The following is a 17,234-nucleotide window of genomic DNA, read 5'->3' as shown; positions in this document are numbered from 1 at the left end:
TGACACATAGTACACGTCCATCAAATACTTTTATTTCAAACTCACTAAATTCCAGCTTAAACCCAATCAGAAGTGCCAGTATTTACATAGAAACCTATACAAAGTAGCCAGTAAGAAACACTAATTTTAAAGAAAAACGTCAGATGGATTTAGCTGGTTTTGCATCTGAACTCTTCATTTGTTCATTGACTCTGGTTAAAGAGCCTAGCATATTAGTAACACATTCATCTGAGGTAGATACAAGGCTTAAATTATTTAAAAAAATAACTGTTAATAACATCTACTATTTCTATGCTGTAAATACATATAAAGAAGCCCTGTTGTAATAAAGCTAATGCCAAAGAGCAAAAACTATAAAGTTTAAGAGGCCTCACTGTCCCATATCACTTGAATATTGCATCTGTTGTTTGTGTGCATATCCAGCACACAGCAGAAGCACAGCAATGGCTATGACCACCAAGGGAATGGACAGGAAAATACCTAAAAAAACATAAATATATAGATAAGTCATCTGAAATGAAACTAAAACTACAACTGTACTAACAGTATTATATATTGCACAATGCACATACACACACGGAGTGTTTGTTTTGTATTACCAAAGTGATCTCTGTGCACAGGGTTGATCAGTGATCGAGGGATTCTTTGGCCTAAAACGAAACAAACGAAAATGTTTTAGCATTGGCTAATCAATAACAAATAATATATTATTAGTTAAAAATAAACTTACCATAAAAATGTACACGGTATTCAGTCAAATAATCCTTTAAAATCGAAAGAGATACAAATTCAATGCTCATAAGCTCATAAAAGACCTGTGGTGCAGAGAAAATGACTCACTTTTGAGCAAATTACAGCAAGGGTGATATTGACGCAGTCCGTCAGAACAATTCTTCCAACGGATAACTCTTTGCATGGACTGTGGCACTCTGGGGTGGATTTCAAAAATGTTGCAATTGACTGAAGAAAGAATGAAGGCAAAAGAATGAAAGTCAGAGAGCTGCAGCATATAGAATTCCACACTTAACTTCTACAAGTTCTTCAATCTACTCACATGATCCTGTGAAGACCAATATTGATCACAGTCTGGGTTGCTCATCGCATATTCTGATTGTGCATTGTGCAAGCCTTCTGTGCAGTTGTATTGTTGAGTTGTCTCTGTGACTGTAGAGGACGCTGAGAAAAAAAGATGCATTATGACGTTTTATTTCATTATAGCATATACAGTTGAAGTCAAAAGTTTATGTACACCTTGCAGAATCTGCAAAATGTTAATGATTTTACAATAATAAGAGGGATCATAGAAAATGCATGTTATTTTTTATTTAGTACTGGCCTGAATAAGATATTTCACATAAAAGATGTTTACATATAGTTACGCTCACTGATGCTTCACTAGGAAACACAATGCATTAAGAGCCAGGGGATAAAAAATTTTGAATTTGAAGATCAGGGTAACTTATTTTGTCTTCTGGGAAACATGTATCTTCTGTAGCTTCTGAATGGCAGTGCTAAATGAAATAAATATGATATTTAGGCAAAAATAATGCATTGTGCACTTAATGCATTGTGTTTCCTTCTGAAGCATCAGTGAGTGTTTTAGACCTTCTGTAATAGTTTGCATATAAGATATACAGTCATTGTTGGAATGGGTTCAAATACTCAAAAATACTTAAAAACCAAAGAATTTGTGGGACTTTTTCTGAAGAACAGCAGGCAGTTTAACTGTTCAGGTCAAACAGGGGACTCATGAACAACTATCACTGAAAAAAAAAAAAGGTGTGGATCATTCAGGTAACAACATAGTATTAAGAACCAAGCGTATGTAAACTTTTGAACAGGGTTATTTTTATCAATTCAACTATGGACTATATTCTTGTGGACTATATGTAAATGTCTTCTATGTGAAATATCTTATTCAGGTCAGTACTAAAAAAAATAACATGCATTTTGTATGATCCCTCCCTATTTTAGTAAAATAATTAAGATTCTGCAAAGTGTGTGTAAACTGTATGACTTAAACTGTATTTAGAAAGGAAATCATACACAGGTGCATATACAGGAAAAGTGTGCATGTCAATGTAAATAAAGTCTATTTTGTGTGTGTGTGTGTGTGTGTGTGTGTGTGTGTTTCTATGATGTAAGTGAGATGTTTAGTTGAGACTGTGTCAGTTTAAAACTACAGTAAATACCAAAACATACGCAACGACAACATTACGTCATGGGGGGAATCCCATTTTTTTTTTTTGTTTTGTTTTTTTAAGTAGCCTAGTCGTTTTACTTTCTTTTCCAAACATCTTTTAAATTAATTGCATATATAATTTTTTAACAAGATTTAGATGCACTGTGATGCACTGGGAAAAAAAAAAAACTATGAAAACTGCTGAGAACTGTCGCAACGGGAAACCACAACAAAGCAAGAATTAAAATCTAGAACAAGCCAAACTGACAAAAACAAACAAACAACAAAAGCAAACCGATAACAAAATATGCATGTAAAAAACCCACCGTAACCCCAAACGCTCACGCTTACTTTGACCGCTAATGAGGCATGTGAAAATAAACTTGCCACTACGTCATTCATTACCAACGCACTAATTTTTGAATAACACAGGCGTCAGCTATTAAAGTCAAGATAATATGTTAAGCGAGCGAACTGGTGATTTGGATGAAATATATCTTACCAGGCACAACAAAGACTGATAGCGTAATGAAACGAACAAACACTTCTTTTATCCAGGACATGGCGTTGACTACTCTCGTGCAGTAATATTTGCAGTGAACGTTTTAACTGTAAATGAAAGCAGTTCCATCAATTCCAGGGTTGCCAAGTTTTCACAACAAAACCCGCCCAATTGCTACTCACAACCAGCCTCAAAGTTGCGTTTCGAGGAGGTCCCCCGGTAAAAAATAAATAAATAAATAAACAAATAAAATAAAATCACGTTCCAGGGACTAAAATGCTCGTGATGGGGTTCCTCTGGTAAAATTAGCATCCAGGGGATAAATATTACGTTATTGGGGTCGCTTCAACCCGCGGCACAGTGTAAAAGTAAACCAATTCTTGACTTGGCAACACTGATCAAAGCGGTTTCAGTTTACTACCTGTACGTAGATTCACTCACTCTGTGGGCGTGGCAGGGAATCCCCAACTTCCCCAAAAAAGCGTCTTAGCGTCACTATATAAATGTTACATTTAGACACCGAAGCGACAGTCAGAACCATGCATCACTTCTCGGAATTCATCGCTTGTCTTGTCATTTTAGGTAAGACTTCGCTCATATTCCAGAAAACTTGTTCACGCGAACTCAGTTGATCCAGTTTAACACGAGGTGTTTTGTTTTCAGTTGTGGCGGAGGGAGCTCGGCAGGAGATTCGACTCACCAGTGGTGAGGACGCAGTCTTGAGTTGTGAGGCGAAATCAAAGCCCGACGTCGCGTACCGTTGGGTCACATGGTACAAGGTAAAGTTTCAAATTCCTATATCTTTCTAATCTAGAACATTTTCATTGCATTTAAATGTTTTGTACTAGATGCCCCTATGTTTCTGGCTACTGTTGTTTCAATGAAGATGTCATTTAACTTTAAGCTAAACTTTTGTTTTGCAGGTTTCTGAAGACCCTTCCCAAAAGTTAACTGGACTCGTAAGGAAGAAGCTACCTGAAAACAATAGCACAGTGGAAAAATATAAAGGTGCCGAACGAGAAGTCAAGCTACTTGAGAGCTCAATGAGCCTTCTTCTGTCTAATGTAACTGAAGAGGACAGTGGGATATACAGATGCTTTCTATCAGCTCCCCTTGGCCATCAGAACCAAGCAGGCGAAATAGTTTTAAAGGTCAATGGTAAGTATGGGGATTTATAATAGCCACAAAAGTATTTGAACACATACTTAAGCCACACTTAAAATATACAAATGTTTTAGACATTTCTGAATCAGGTTAACTAGTGTGTTCACTAGTACATTAACCAAAGGTGTAATTCATCTCAATGCGATAATATTCATACAATTTTAAGTGTGGCTTCCAAATACATTTAACGCCACTGTAACTCTTCAACTGTGAGCAAAAGCTCACTATCTGAAAATCTGATGTTCATGTGCTTTTTTTTTTTTTTTTTTTTTTTGTCCTTTCTCATTTTTAGACAATGCTACAACTGAGAAACTGAAATTTAATGAAAGTGACACAATTTATATAATTGTGGCTATCACGGTACTCATTATGGCACTCCTGATGTTTTTCATGAGCTATGTAAGTAATTTAAAAATGTGATGTATATAAAGTATCTAAATATTTCAAGTCAAGATATTATCCATGTATTTTTAAGTTATTTACCAGAGTCATGTTTACCACAGGTCTGTTTGAGGAATGTATTTCAAACCAACAAGAAGCTGTTAAAAGACTCTTTGCTGAAAATGCAACATCAAGGCAAGAATGTGATCATCACCAATCATTTGATTTGCAAGACCACGCCTGAAGTGTATGTGTGATGGTAACCAGAGTACATGGGCTAGCGCTCATCAGAAAAGGCAGCTAATGTACAGGACATGGACAGTCCATAGAACTTGTACTGAAGAGGAGCATCGGTCGACGCACATGAAGTAGCAACCTACTTGATAAGTTGGTCAAGGAGCAAACGGTGACAGATGGACGCACACAGGTTTCAACATCTTCAACACCATATTTTGAAAACGACATCATGAGAGACAGTGAGACCAAGAAAAAAAAAGAATTTTTTCTGTATTAAAATTGTGCATACGTCATTGTGGTTGCACTGGAGTGTGAACGCCATGGAAGAGGAGAAGGGCTGACCAAAAACAAACCATGTTTGGATGTTATGCAGGGTGATCAATGTTATTGTCAGCTAGTGAAATGATATAGCAAAGTTCTCAGTCTATATAGACAAAAAAAAAAAAAAAAAACACACATACTTTAAAATTACTTTTGAAATGTTTTTTTTCAATGTTATCACGGTTATAGAAAACAAACAAACAAAAAAACTACCTCAAAATACTTTCCTGTTGAAAGGGGAAAAAACCTGTCAAAAATACACATTATGGATTTTTTGAACTTTTATGACAGTAAGTGAATTGTATGTTAAGGCTTACTGAATATAGAATAAAGTAGATTAAAAATTGTAAAAGTTATCACTACATTTTTGTTCTGGTAAGACTGCATGTATGGTTTTTATATAAATCAAAATCTAAATAGTTCTTGTAAATATAATCTATAGAATTTAGAAAATGTGCAGGTCACAAATAATGGATTTTTAATATGATCCATTCCTATATTATTAGTTCAATTGATTTTATTATTGGCAATAATATTTTATAAATTGGCTGGCGAAACTAATAAAACGTTCTCACAGATTTAGAATTTAATATTCAATATTCTAGATTAAACTAATAGATCTTAGACAATATTATTAATCCTCATGAATATAGTTTATTATTATTATACTATTCTTTTAAATCATCATTTAGGATTCATTTCAATATCTGAGCAATCAAGTTTTGGTTCCAATTTTGACATTCTAACTCGCTTTTAGAAGGACCATAGCACTCAACAAGAAATGACAAATTATTTAGGAACTAACACGTGTTTTACGAACAAATGCGGAAAAGGATACAAGATTTCATTGCGCTCTCTGGTGGCTGGTGAACCACAAACACTACTAAAAAATGCTGGGTTAAAAACAACCCAACTTGGGTCATTTGGCAACCCCGCGCTGGATAAACACTGGATAGAACACATGCTGGGTTATTTTTTACCCAGCTGGTTGGGATAAATGTTTTTATCCAACATGCTAGGTTGTTTTATTTATGTCAACTATTGTTTAAAATTACCATATTGCTTAGGCTGCAAATTAAAAATCACACACAGAATTACTTGAAGCAATAGCAATAATCAAAAGACGCATAAACAAAAATATTACATAAATTTAAACTCGTTTAACACGCATTTTCAAAAAAAAAAAAAAAAAAAAAAAAAAAAAAAACATTTTAAAGTAGCATTTTAGTTTATTCAACCTTTCTCTTTAACCACTTTTCATCAAAATAGTGCTAATTCTCGTGCCGGTTTGTCGCAGGAATCTGAGCCGGTGATGGACTGCTGTTCACCATTGAAATTTCACTCGTAGCTGAAAGATGTCGTGACTGACTCCATAATCTGCCCGTAAATAAACAGTACTGCGATTAGAGAACACATTTTATAATTAAATTAAATTATATTTAGTATTGTATCGAATAAAATCAGTTTATGTTATGCAAGGCAATTTTTTTTTTCTATAATGCAAAACGACCGCTACAGAGGCATTTAGCTGACTGACATCTCGTCCTTGCATGTTGCGTTGCGTAAAATAACATAATTTACAGCACAGTAAACACTTTATAAATGAAATAAAATGTGTACAAACCTTTATTTCGCTGAAGAAGCGCACCAAATCGAAACTGAGAACCGCTGTTTCCTGTAGAGGACGCAAAAAGACCGCGCGCTGACTCAGCTTGTTTCGTCTTAGACAGGCTCAACCCAGTGGTTGGGTAGAAAAAAACCCAATATTTCTTAACCTATTAAAAATGAATAGCATATTTAGATACAAAAAAAAAAAAAAAAAAAAAAAAAAAAAATATATATATATATATATATATATATATATATATATTATAAATATATATATATGTTTTTATATTCTAAATATATATATATATATATATATATATATATATATATATATATATATATATTATAATATAAAAACATTCCACTTTGAGACTGATTCTTGTATTAAATGATTAATTCAAACATTCTTATATATTTATTATTAGTTAGAATGTTCGTATTTAATTCCCAAACATTCCTTTATGTTCCCGTTCTTGATGCAAGGTGAAGGAATCAATATATTTTAATTAGAGGAACCAAAAACAAACCACTGTTATTTGTCAAACGGTTTTAACTTAAGTGGAGCTGTAAATTCAACAACTGTCTTGAACATTTGAGTATAACCAGTCCTGTCTGCCCATTATCAAGCTCATAAATTAGCTCACAAACCTGTGTGACATATCGTTATTATAAATTATACAAACAGAACTTGTGGATGTTACTGATGATGGTGATGACGGGGTTCCTCAGCCATCTGACTGTAATAGTAAGCATGCTTGAAAATGAAAAAAAGAAAAATAAATAAATAAATAAATAAATAAGACAAACTGCTTTGCCACAACCACTGACCCACAACATAAGAAATGACTTTCACCTCAAGCACTCAGTTAGCATTTTAGATCTTATTTTTTAGTTCAGATGGAGTGTTTCATTTTTAAACTCATGTTGGGTCTGACATACTTTCATGGAACAGAAACACAAACCAAACCGCATTTTACATAATGCTCCAATGGAAACCTGGCACCATGGGAAATGCTAAATGAAGTCCTCATGATTTACATAAACCTTGACTTATAATCGTCAATGAGTCACTTACTGGATTTGATAATATGACTGGCTCTCAATCAAGTTATTCACCACACCAGACATAGTTATGATATCAAATGGTTTGGCTGATATTATTAACTATGTGTTATGTACAAAAAGCGATTCTTATCCAGTCAAGCACAGATGTGAAGGAGCGGGTAAACACAAGTTGATAAATTATTCTTTTCTCCTTCGTTATCCCTTTATCTGACTTTATTCAAAACATGCGTGTAGAAATTACAGCCTTGTAAAAATGGTTGTTCAGTTTTCTTACTTTAGCTTACAACAGGTCATACAGTCATGAACGACATTTTAGTTTGTAAAATAAATCTAAGTACCCAAACAATTCATCCTTACAGTTGGTTCTGAAATGCTAAACAATATTAACCAATACTGTTGTACTCAACTGATAACTTATGTACCTACACTAAATGGATTTCAGTAACGTCAGTTTTGAAAGTATATTTATGTTTCTTTTAAATAAATAAATCAATACTGTAAATTTATTCACTCATTCAACCTGTTACAACTAATTAATACTTTTTGTAAAAATATTTGAATGCTTTTAAAGAAAAACTTTAGCTAATCTAATACAATATTAAAATGATGTTGTAAACATGTATCATTAATTATACGTTGTCATACGACATAACTAAGAAATGTTTTCGGTTTAGAACTATTCTGAGTGAATCTGACTTTAACCTCTAACTTTCCTGAATCTTTTCAAATGACTCGTTCAAAAGAACCGATGCGTAAGAGTCATTTGTGCTCCATTCGGACATCACGGTAATTGTGTTCGCTGTTCGAGGTTGTGTGCGGCAAACTGGCATATTTCTGTATTAAACTGCAACATAAAATAGGCCAAAATGTTACAGCACACTTCATAATAGTGTCTTAAAGTAGACATAAGAGCTTCTGTGATGAGACTTTCCACATCCATCTCCGGATTAAACATCATCTGCTTCATTAAACCAGAAGAAGCCCAGCTTTGTGTGAGGAGCAGTCTGGGTGTAATCCCTGGATACTGCTGATGTCTCTCCTTCAGGTTGTCAAAGACAGACGGTCCAGTGTTTGACTGACCGGAGAGAGACAGCAGTGCGGTTTTCCGCTTACTGAGAATGCATAATAACATGGAGACGTTATTGTGAGTCTGCTACTGTAGGCCTAATGCGCTGGAGACACTGTGGCTTTGGCTGAAGTGGTTTCATTAGACAGAGGCTTTGCCAGGCTCCCACAGGACTCCTCTAATTAACCACCATGAGTTTTGAGCAGGACCACAGTCCAACAACGATGCTCCAACTCAAACGACTGTGAGGGAATAAAGGTGTCTATCTGCTGAACGTCCACAACTTTCACAGAAATGTATGATTGTGGGTTTCTATTGGTATTTCTAAGCCCTTGACATAAAATATGGCCATTTATTGCAGCTCTGATACTCAGCTTTTGAGGTTCCTCGCAAGGCTAAGGTTTTTTGTAGATGTTTGTCTGCCTGACAAAGACCTAAAAGACAAAACGTTGTGTTGAAATCAAAATTTACATTTTTTGGCTTTTAGTATGAGTATGTTAGCCTTAAGTTTTCAAAACAATGACAAAATTCGCATTTACAAGATATAGGCATTCAAAATTTACAGTCTCTAACTTCCGCCAATATGGATCAATGATTTTGATCACATCACCTTGCACTCCAGCGTCTTATCAAATTTTGTGTCCAATCAAATACTCTCTAGAATGCAAAGCGTCCCGCCCCCTACACTATAAATACATGCTGAAGCTGCGGCTAAAATCGGTCACTTATTCACAGAATTAGTATTTTCTGTACAGTGAATGGCACGTAGCACACTATATATGGAATAGGGAACGATTCAAACAGTATAACTATGCTTTCCATTGGGGCTGGTTATGCACAGTTTCACACAAACCACTGCAGCGCACACAGTCTGCTCCGGTTCAGAGATGCGGAGCACAAAACGTATTGGACCCATTTGAATTCTACACAGGTATGTTATAGCAGTACGGATTAGATTGTGGATGTCATAAACTGTCAGTTGCAGCTTTACTGAGCTCAGTGGCTATGGCCCAAGCTGTTATATAAACAAAACGCTATTGGATATTTAAAAAAGGGGGCGGGGCTGCTTGATATGTCCCTGTTTTCCTGTTTCAGTGGATCTTTAATTAATTAATTTTTGTGAGCAGCAGTGGCAGTGTTTTCTTTGTTGATAGTAACACAATGCATAACCATGAAAAATAAAATATATTTAAAAAAATCTTTAACTTAAAGAATTAGCTCACCCAAAAATGAAAATTTGCTGTGCCTTTACTCACCCTCAGGCCATCTGAAATGTAGATGAGCTTATCTCATTATTGGACTTGAAGAAATTTAGCATTACATCATTTTCTCACAAACTGATGCTCTGCAGTGAATGGGTGCTGTTAGAATAGACTCCAAACTGTTGATAAAAACAATATAATAATCCACACATTGATTTTGTTTCTCACAAACATGCTAATTTTCACTTCACAAGACATTAACAGATGGACTGGAGTCGTTTGGATTACTTGTGGACTATTATGATGTTTTTATCAGCTGTTTGGACTCTCATTCTGATGGCACCCATTTACTGCAGATAATGCACTGGTGAGCAAGTAGTGCTAAAGTGTTGTTACATTTCTCCAAATCTGTTCAAATAAAGAAACAAACTCATCTACATCTTGCATTCCCGTAGAGTGAGTATTTTTTTTTTTTTTTTTTTTTTTTTTTTGGTGAACTTTATAAAAAGTAGTTTTACCTCAAAAACCCATATATAATAGTTATACAGACCTTAAATTGCGTCAGAACACGACAAATATATTCTCCAGTAATTTAACAGAACGGTTGACCTCACTTTCACCACAGGATGGTGCTGTCTGTTTAGTTTGACTACATAAACGAACATGAGCCCTATGCAAGGGAAACACTGAATGAAACCAGGCCATTTGCTGTTAGTGTTGATAACACAGTCAAGACGAAGTAAAACACCAGCTTTAATTCTCTGTCATGAGGCAGAAATTTATGGGTGATTATCTTAGAACAAGACCAAGAAAGTGTCAGCAATTTATGGGTGATTATCTTAGAACAGGACCAAGAAAGAGTCTGAAAGCAGCTCTATCCAAGACGCAAATATGAGGAATTCAGTTCAAGCTGTCAAAGTCTGCCAGTAGTAAAAATATCAGCATCCCTGTTTTACCCTAAATGCTAAAAGTTACTTCTTCTGACGTCATTGCAAAAGTAAACAACCTCTTACCTTGCTCTTTCCGGAAGCCCTGGACCTTCGTATTCCTAATATTAACACGACATTTTCACTTATTAATTAGTACATGTGGGTATGTAGAAAGAAGTCTCCGCACTACACTTAACATCTGTTATTAGAAACACAATAGTTTTCATCACAAAGTTTGACTATGCAAATGAGATGTGAAAGCTGTAGGTCAGGGATATGCAGACACACATGCATCATCAGTCGGCCATATTAGCGGCACTGAACGTAAACAATTCACCTGAATGGAACAGAACAGGCAAAGGTAGCTGATTATTGCTGCTGAAAATGGTCAATTATTGTCATGTTTTGGGCTGTATTAATTGGTCAGACCGGGAAATACATTTGGAGTACTATACTGCCAAATGTTTTAGCAAATCAAGGAGAACAGTGCAAAAAACTGTCTGAGGAACAAAAGGTGTAGTTGGCCAAACCGAACCAGGATTTCCAGGGCAAGAATCTTGACATTCATGTTTGTTCTCATCATTTCCAGTCAGGTAGGTGAAATATTAGGCTAATATTTTAATTAATACTGCCCGTACGTATCTTTACCACCTATTAACTTAAGTTTGTCAAAATATTGCACGCTTTACTGCTTACTGCATCCTTCTCTGTATGATTTAGCAGCTTCCACACATTTTTCCATGGTTTTGACAGCATAAATTAGCAGAACAACGTATTATTCAGTTATACATTAACCGTGCAATCAACGCTGTTTACATCTGAGTAACTGACCAAACCATGATGTAAGTGCAAAGCCTCTACTGTATTTTTGAATAATTTTGATTAATTCTAAGTCGTTTTAAGTACCCATTAAAGCTGATTTCACATAATTCTCATTTCACAGGAAACATTACACACATCTACAGTAGTATGATAATAAGTGCTTTCCACCCGTGCATTGACTAGAACTTTGTTCTCATGGAAAATTGAGGTTCAGTACAGGGCTGAGGAAGACATACAGTAGCGCTGTGACTCACAGGTTAAACCTGCACCATAATTCTTCAGATCAACGTTTGTTTTTCTTGGGTTTTCTTCTCCTCATGCACATCTCCCCTCTGCACACTTTTCTGCCCACTTTTCCCATTTGGAGGTCAGCTGTGGACGGTGCCGTGGCTGTCATACTGTAAAGCTGCTTTATTGCAGGTCGGGGGTCCGGGCTCTTCCTCAAGCCTTCAATCCCTCATTTCCACAAGCTGAAAGCAGGAAATATAGAGCCTCTGGAAGGAACCACCACTGGAAGCTCATAACCATAAATATACCCACAATATTTATGCTGTTGCTTTTCTCATCAATTTAGGTTTTTTAAATCAGGAGACGGTTGAGGTTACAGTGTTCTGTCAGGGAAAGCGGCCTACAAAATTTGGAACAATCTTTACCGCCCATATTTTTATCAATGCCTATGGCATGATGGTACATGAAAAATATATATTATAATCAAATCTAACATGATGATGATGATGATGCAGTGCTGGTCATGGCCCATGAAAATGCTGATTTCTTTTGCAAGCCAGGTACCAAAAGTCATCCAAGATACACATCAAAACATTCTGATGCTGTCAAGTTTCTGAAGACACTGGAAGTTTATAGAAACACTGCGTTGAACACAATGCTCCTTTCAGTATATAGCAGGTCATGCAGTTTTAAACCTCCGTTCTTTAGTCCAGGCTGCAACCAGAGCCTCGAACATGATTCACTGGGACTTGTCCATGCAGCCCAACATAAGGAATGTTAATTTACAGTAATCCTTTGAAGCAAAGAACTGACGGAAGCCCGCTCATTCGACATGCCGTGTGACACGTTTGACTCTGGGAATGAAACAAGGAATGCAGGTTGCCAGGTATGCACCAAAGAGAAGGGCATGCATGGAAACACGGTCCAGCGTTAGGCAAGACTTCAATAAAATACCTTCTGCACATTTTTAAAAGCATTAGTCCGAGGCAAATTAAAAAGCAGAGTGCAATTAAAAGAAATCACTGTGTAAATGTTAGCATGTGGAAGTTTTCCTTTTGCTCATTTTTTTTAATGTAAGGAAAAGCCCCGAGGCAGAGTTATGCAGCTGCCTATTATTACTACATACATCTGGTTTTGATAAGACCCTATTACAATCAAAATCATAAAAAAGGTAATGTGGTCCTCTTGAACATTTAAATATAAGAAGCACTATACATACAAAGTTCATCTGTTCGTGGCCCCACTCAGCTTCATGAATGAAAAAAGGAAGGGATCACTTTAAAGTCTATAACTTGGAGTAATTTGCACTTGGTGGAGCCTGACCATGTTACGACATACTCTCTAAATGAACAAGAACTGTGAATATGATTATGTGTCTGCTAAGTTTATCATCAAGAGCTCTATGATGTTTAGTTATATAATTTGATTTACATTAACTGTCTAATTTTTGTCAGCTTGTGTTTAATGGGTTTAATATCATGTAGTAGATGCTCTTGTGCAAGCCTTCAGCCAAAGATTTTTCAACCTTTTTGGCACACAACCCATTTTCCAGAGTTTCAAAATCCTTGCGACCCACCCACATAACAGAATTAAGATAAAAACTTTAGGATCTCACATTTTACACAGCAAATCACATGTTCTAAATAATACTGTTACTATTGTAGTTTTTGGTCAATTGCAGTATAATTGAGTCACTTTTCATTGTGTGGGTGGTTTTATTTTTCTTTTCTCCCCCTTTTTTTTTTTTTTTTCTCCAAGATCAAGTGCCACTATAATCTACCCATATTAATGACTAGTTGATCCAACCAAAGTTTCCAGAATATAATAATGGGTTATATATAAAACTAAATTACAAAAGAATCATGGTCATTTGTTTATAATCATAATAATTTGTTTAGTTTAAGTTTTCATGGCTTCCTTAAGTAGCGTGACAGTAGCTTGGCTTTTATCAAAACAGTAGTTTTTTTTCCAGCAGCAAGCAACATCTGAAGATCAGCTATGTAGCAAACAAGCGACTGCTATTTTATTTTCATTTGTATTGTGCAAACAACTTCACTGCCGAACAAGATGAGAAAGTGCTGGAAAAGTCTTATTCTAGTGAATCAATTCATTCTTTCTCTCTGCCTTTTATGTATTTTTAGAAAGTCTGATTCATTCTTTCGAATTCATTTAGATTTGCTTGAAAATGAACCAAAAGATTCCAAATTTCAAATTCAAAATTCCAAAAGATTTAAATATGTGGCTTTTTTTTTTTAATCAGTAGGTATTTTATGGATCTTATAAATTAATTCCTTTTTTTGTTTGTTTTTTAGTTTTATTTAGGGTAAATTTGGGTTGTACATTCACAACTTGAAATTTGATATAATAATAAATTCTGTCATGAGCTATATATTTAAAAAAGATACTTTTACAAAAATATTTTTTCTAGCTAGCTTCACTGACCTGACCTAAATAAGATATTTTGACCCTGTTCAAAAGTTTTCTTAATACTGTGATTCTTAATACTGTGTTGTTACCTGAATGATCCACAGCTGTATTTTGTTTGTTTAGTGATAGTTGTTCATGAGTCTCTTGTTCATCCTGAACAGTTAAACTGCCTGCTGTCCCACAAATTCTTTGGTTTTTCAGCATTTTTGTGTATTTCGACCCTTTCCAACAATGACTGTATGATTTTAAGATCCATCTTTTCACACTGAGGACAACTGAGGGAATCATATGCAACTATTACAGAAGGTTCAAACGCTCACTGATGCTTCAGAAGAAAAAACGATGCATTAAGAGCCAGGGGTGTAAACTTTTGAACAGAATGAAGATGTGTAGGCCTACATTTTTTTTTTACATTGAATAAATATGATATTGTTTTTCATTTAGTATTGCCCTTTAAAAGCTACAGAAGAAACTTACATGTTTCCCAGAAGACAAAACAAGTTAAATTTACCTCAGTCTTCAAATTCAAACAGTTTTCACCCCCTGGCTCTTAATATATTGTGTTCCTTTCTGGAGCATCAGTGAGCGTTTGAACCTTCTGTGATAGTTGCATATGAGTCCCTCAATTGTCCTCAGTGTGAAAAGATGGATCTCAAAATCATTAGATTTTGAAGAACAGCCGGCAGTTTAACTCTTCAGGACAAACAAGAAACTCATGAACAACTATCGCTAAAAAAAAAACACAGCTGTGGATCATTCAGGTAACACAGTAATAAGAATCAAGCGTTTGTAAACTTTTGAACAGGTCATTTTTATGAATTCAGCTTATTTTCTGTTACTTTTGTGTGAAATGTCTTATTCAGGTCAGTACTACGTAAAGAATAACATGTATTTTGAATGATCCCTCTTATTTTGGTAAAATAATTAACATTTTGCAGATTCTGTAAGGTGTATGTAAACTTTTGACCTCAACTGTATGTTTAACATATAGTTCTTAGTTATGTTGTTGCTAAGCTAAAAAAAAATATCCCCCATAACCCCATGGTTGACAACATCTGAGTTAGTCAACCTAACCACTATGTTTTGAGTGAGAAATATGAGGGTGACTATTTATTTATACACAGCCATTGTGGTCTGGAGCTAAACTGATGAGCATAGCTTTTATTTGAAATGAGGAATAGGATTATCAATATACCGGTAAATAAATGTGTTTGGACAGCATGTTTCATCTGTATAACCTGGCAAATAGTTTAATCTATGGCAACTGCTCAGCAATTTCTGACAGGTTGATTTGACAGCTGTAGCTTCGTTTTGGAGGCACCACGGACTGTCGAGTTTCCACTAACCAAGAGATGAAATCGTCTGTCCAGACCTACTTTCCCCAGTATTAAAAATGAATATTTCTCCACCGTGAGAGGGTAAAGTCTGGGTTTTGTGAATGTTTCATTGGCAGGACATGTAATTTCCTTTATAGAGTTTTATTCAGAGACCCCCCTCCTGTGCGCTGGATGTGGATTCTCTGCAACTCAACACTTGAACAAAGCTCATAATGTGATTCTAGTATTCCAGCTGAGCAAATATATTAGATGCTCAATGTGTAAAAGGTGCCATGTTAAATTATGAAAGCTCGTCATCAAGCAGGATGGATAAAACATTCATAGTTTTCGGTACATCTATTCAAGCTACTTGCTAGAGGAGCTACAGATGTAGAAGGATGAAGATGAAACATTTCAAATGCCAATATAAATGCATGTCAAATGAATAGTTCACCTAAAAATGAAAATTGATGTCAACATTTATAGAGCACAAAATAAATCTTCTGAAGAATGGTGTATGGGCCAAACAACACTGGACCCATTGGCTTGTCAGATAGAATAAAAGAGTGCGATTGTAAACCCTCAAAAATAAATATTTGTAACTTTTCAAAAAATGTGCATTAGTGATGCTTAGCTTTGCAATCATGGCTAATGAGAAATCCTGGAAAATAACAGGCAATCTAAGAAGGTTTTTACCACAAAAGCAGTTAGACATTTGGCTGTCCATTTTATTTCTGGCATAGCTCACGCAGGTCTTTAATAAGTGGAAATTGTCTCATTCGTCTCTTATTATGGCTTGTGTCTAAGTGAAGAGTCCTTTTGGGGTGATATGAAACACCTCAAGGGCATTTTCATTTGACAAACAGACTTTTTTACAGCTCTGACAGCCAGTAACCCAGCAGGCCAAGGTTCACAGTTACTTCCAAAGCAACCACCTCAGAGTGGCATGCCAGACAGCTAAATATAACCGTCCCAATCAAAATAACCAGGCAGTTGTTTCTGGTTTGGACTTCAGGATTAATTAACCATTCCAGGACACAGTCTGTGCAAATTACAGAGCAATGTAAGCTACCGTAGGAGGTTGGATATACAGTATACACATGGAGGTCATAATGCAAACATCAGGTTACCTGTCTCGCTCTCCAATTTAATCTTATTTGCTCTCGCTGGGGCCTAACCCCAATTTTAGCCTACCTACCTGTAAGCATCATTCATGTGGCAATGATTTGGTCTGCCAGCAACCAGTGGTGTATGAATTCCTGACCCGCTCTGTGCCACTATTTATTCCCCACAACACTCTTTGAATAACCACATCTTTAATAATAAAAGCTCGGGGGAATGCGATACGGCGGCCCCAGGGCCATTAAAGAGGGCCAATCGGGTCTAAACAGGTCCTATTGTGTGGCCAAATCGAATAATGAGCCAGACCTCTCAGCACCACATCAAACCAAAAACACAGCAGTTTATTCTGCAACAGCAGCAGGCTTGTTTTTAATTGACGTCGCGCAAAATGTTTCACGCATTATCATAACGCTGTCAAACTGATATGCATTGCCAGTGACATTCGCTCAGAGCCTCCTTTAATCAGGATTTATATGCTCATAAAATGGGGTTGAATTAAACAAAATCCTCATACAAATTTTCTAACATCCGTCGATTATAAAACAAGAAAAGCAGTTCCACATTTCCTCCTTCCTTAGTAGAAAAACGTTTTTTTTTTGTTAGAGCTCGAGCTCCCGTTAAATTGTTTCATTGCTACGCTAAAGACGCCCTTTGACTCGGAG

The 17,234-nt window shown here is 35.8% G+C and overlaps 1 protein-coding gene across 1 annotated transcript; it reads left to right on the top strand.

Moving 5' to 3' along the window:
• The first annotated feature begins 3,139 nt into the window (after positions 1-3,139).
• Positions 3,140-4,728, top strand: cd83 (CD83 molecule). Its single transcript, XM_051130357.1, has 5 exons — positions 3,140-3,266; positions 3,348-3,463; positions 3,608-3,842; positions 4,141-4,247; positions 4,352-4,728. The coding sequence occupies exons 1-5, from the start codon at positions 3,188-3,190 to the stop codon at positions 4,484-4,486; spliced, it is 672 nt and encodes a 223-aa protein (XP_050986314.1). The 5' UTR covers positions 3,140-3,187; the 3' UTR covers positions 4,487-4,728.
• Positions 4,729-17,234: the final 12,506 nt, after the last annotated feature.

The sequence above is a fragment of the Labeo rohita genome, chromosome 16, assembly GCF_022985175.1.
Source record: "Labeo rohita strain BAU-BD-2019 chromosome 16, IGBB_LRoh.1.0, whole genome shotgun sequence".
NCBI classification, from domain to species: Eukaryota; Metazoa; Chordata; class Actinopteri; order Cypriniformes; family Cyprinidae; genus Labeo; species Labeo rohita.
The sequence above is the reverse complement of the archived record's forward strand: the minus strand, read 5'-3'. Positions and strand labels throughout refer to the sequence as shown.

What these genes read in the sequence shown, in the direction of transcription:
- cd83 (XM_051130357.1), top strand. Translation starts at nt 3,188, where the DNA reads ATGTTACATTTAGACACCGAAGCGACAGTCAGAACCATGCATCACTTC. An exon ending in CGCTTGTCTTGTCATTTTAG is followed by an intron (nt 3,267 to 3,347) that starts GTAAGACTTCGC and finishes TTTTGTTTTCAG; the next exon opens with TTGTGGCGGAGGGAGCTCGG. An exon ending in TGATGTTTTTCATGAGCTAT is followed by an intron (nt 4,248 to 4,351) that starts GTAAGTAATTTA and finishes TGTTTACCACAG; the next exon opens with GTCTGTTTGAGGAATGTATT.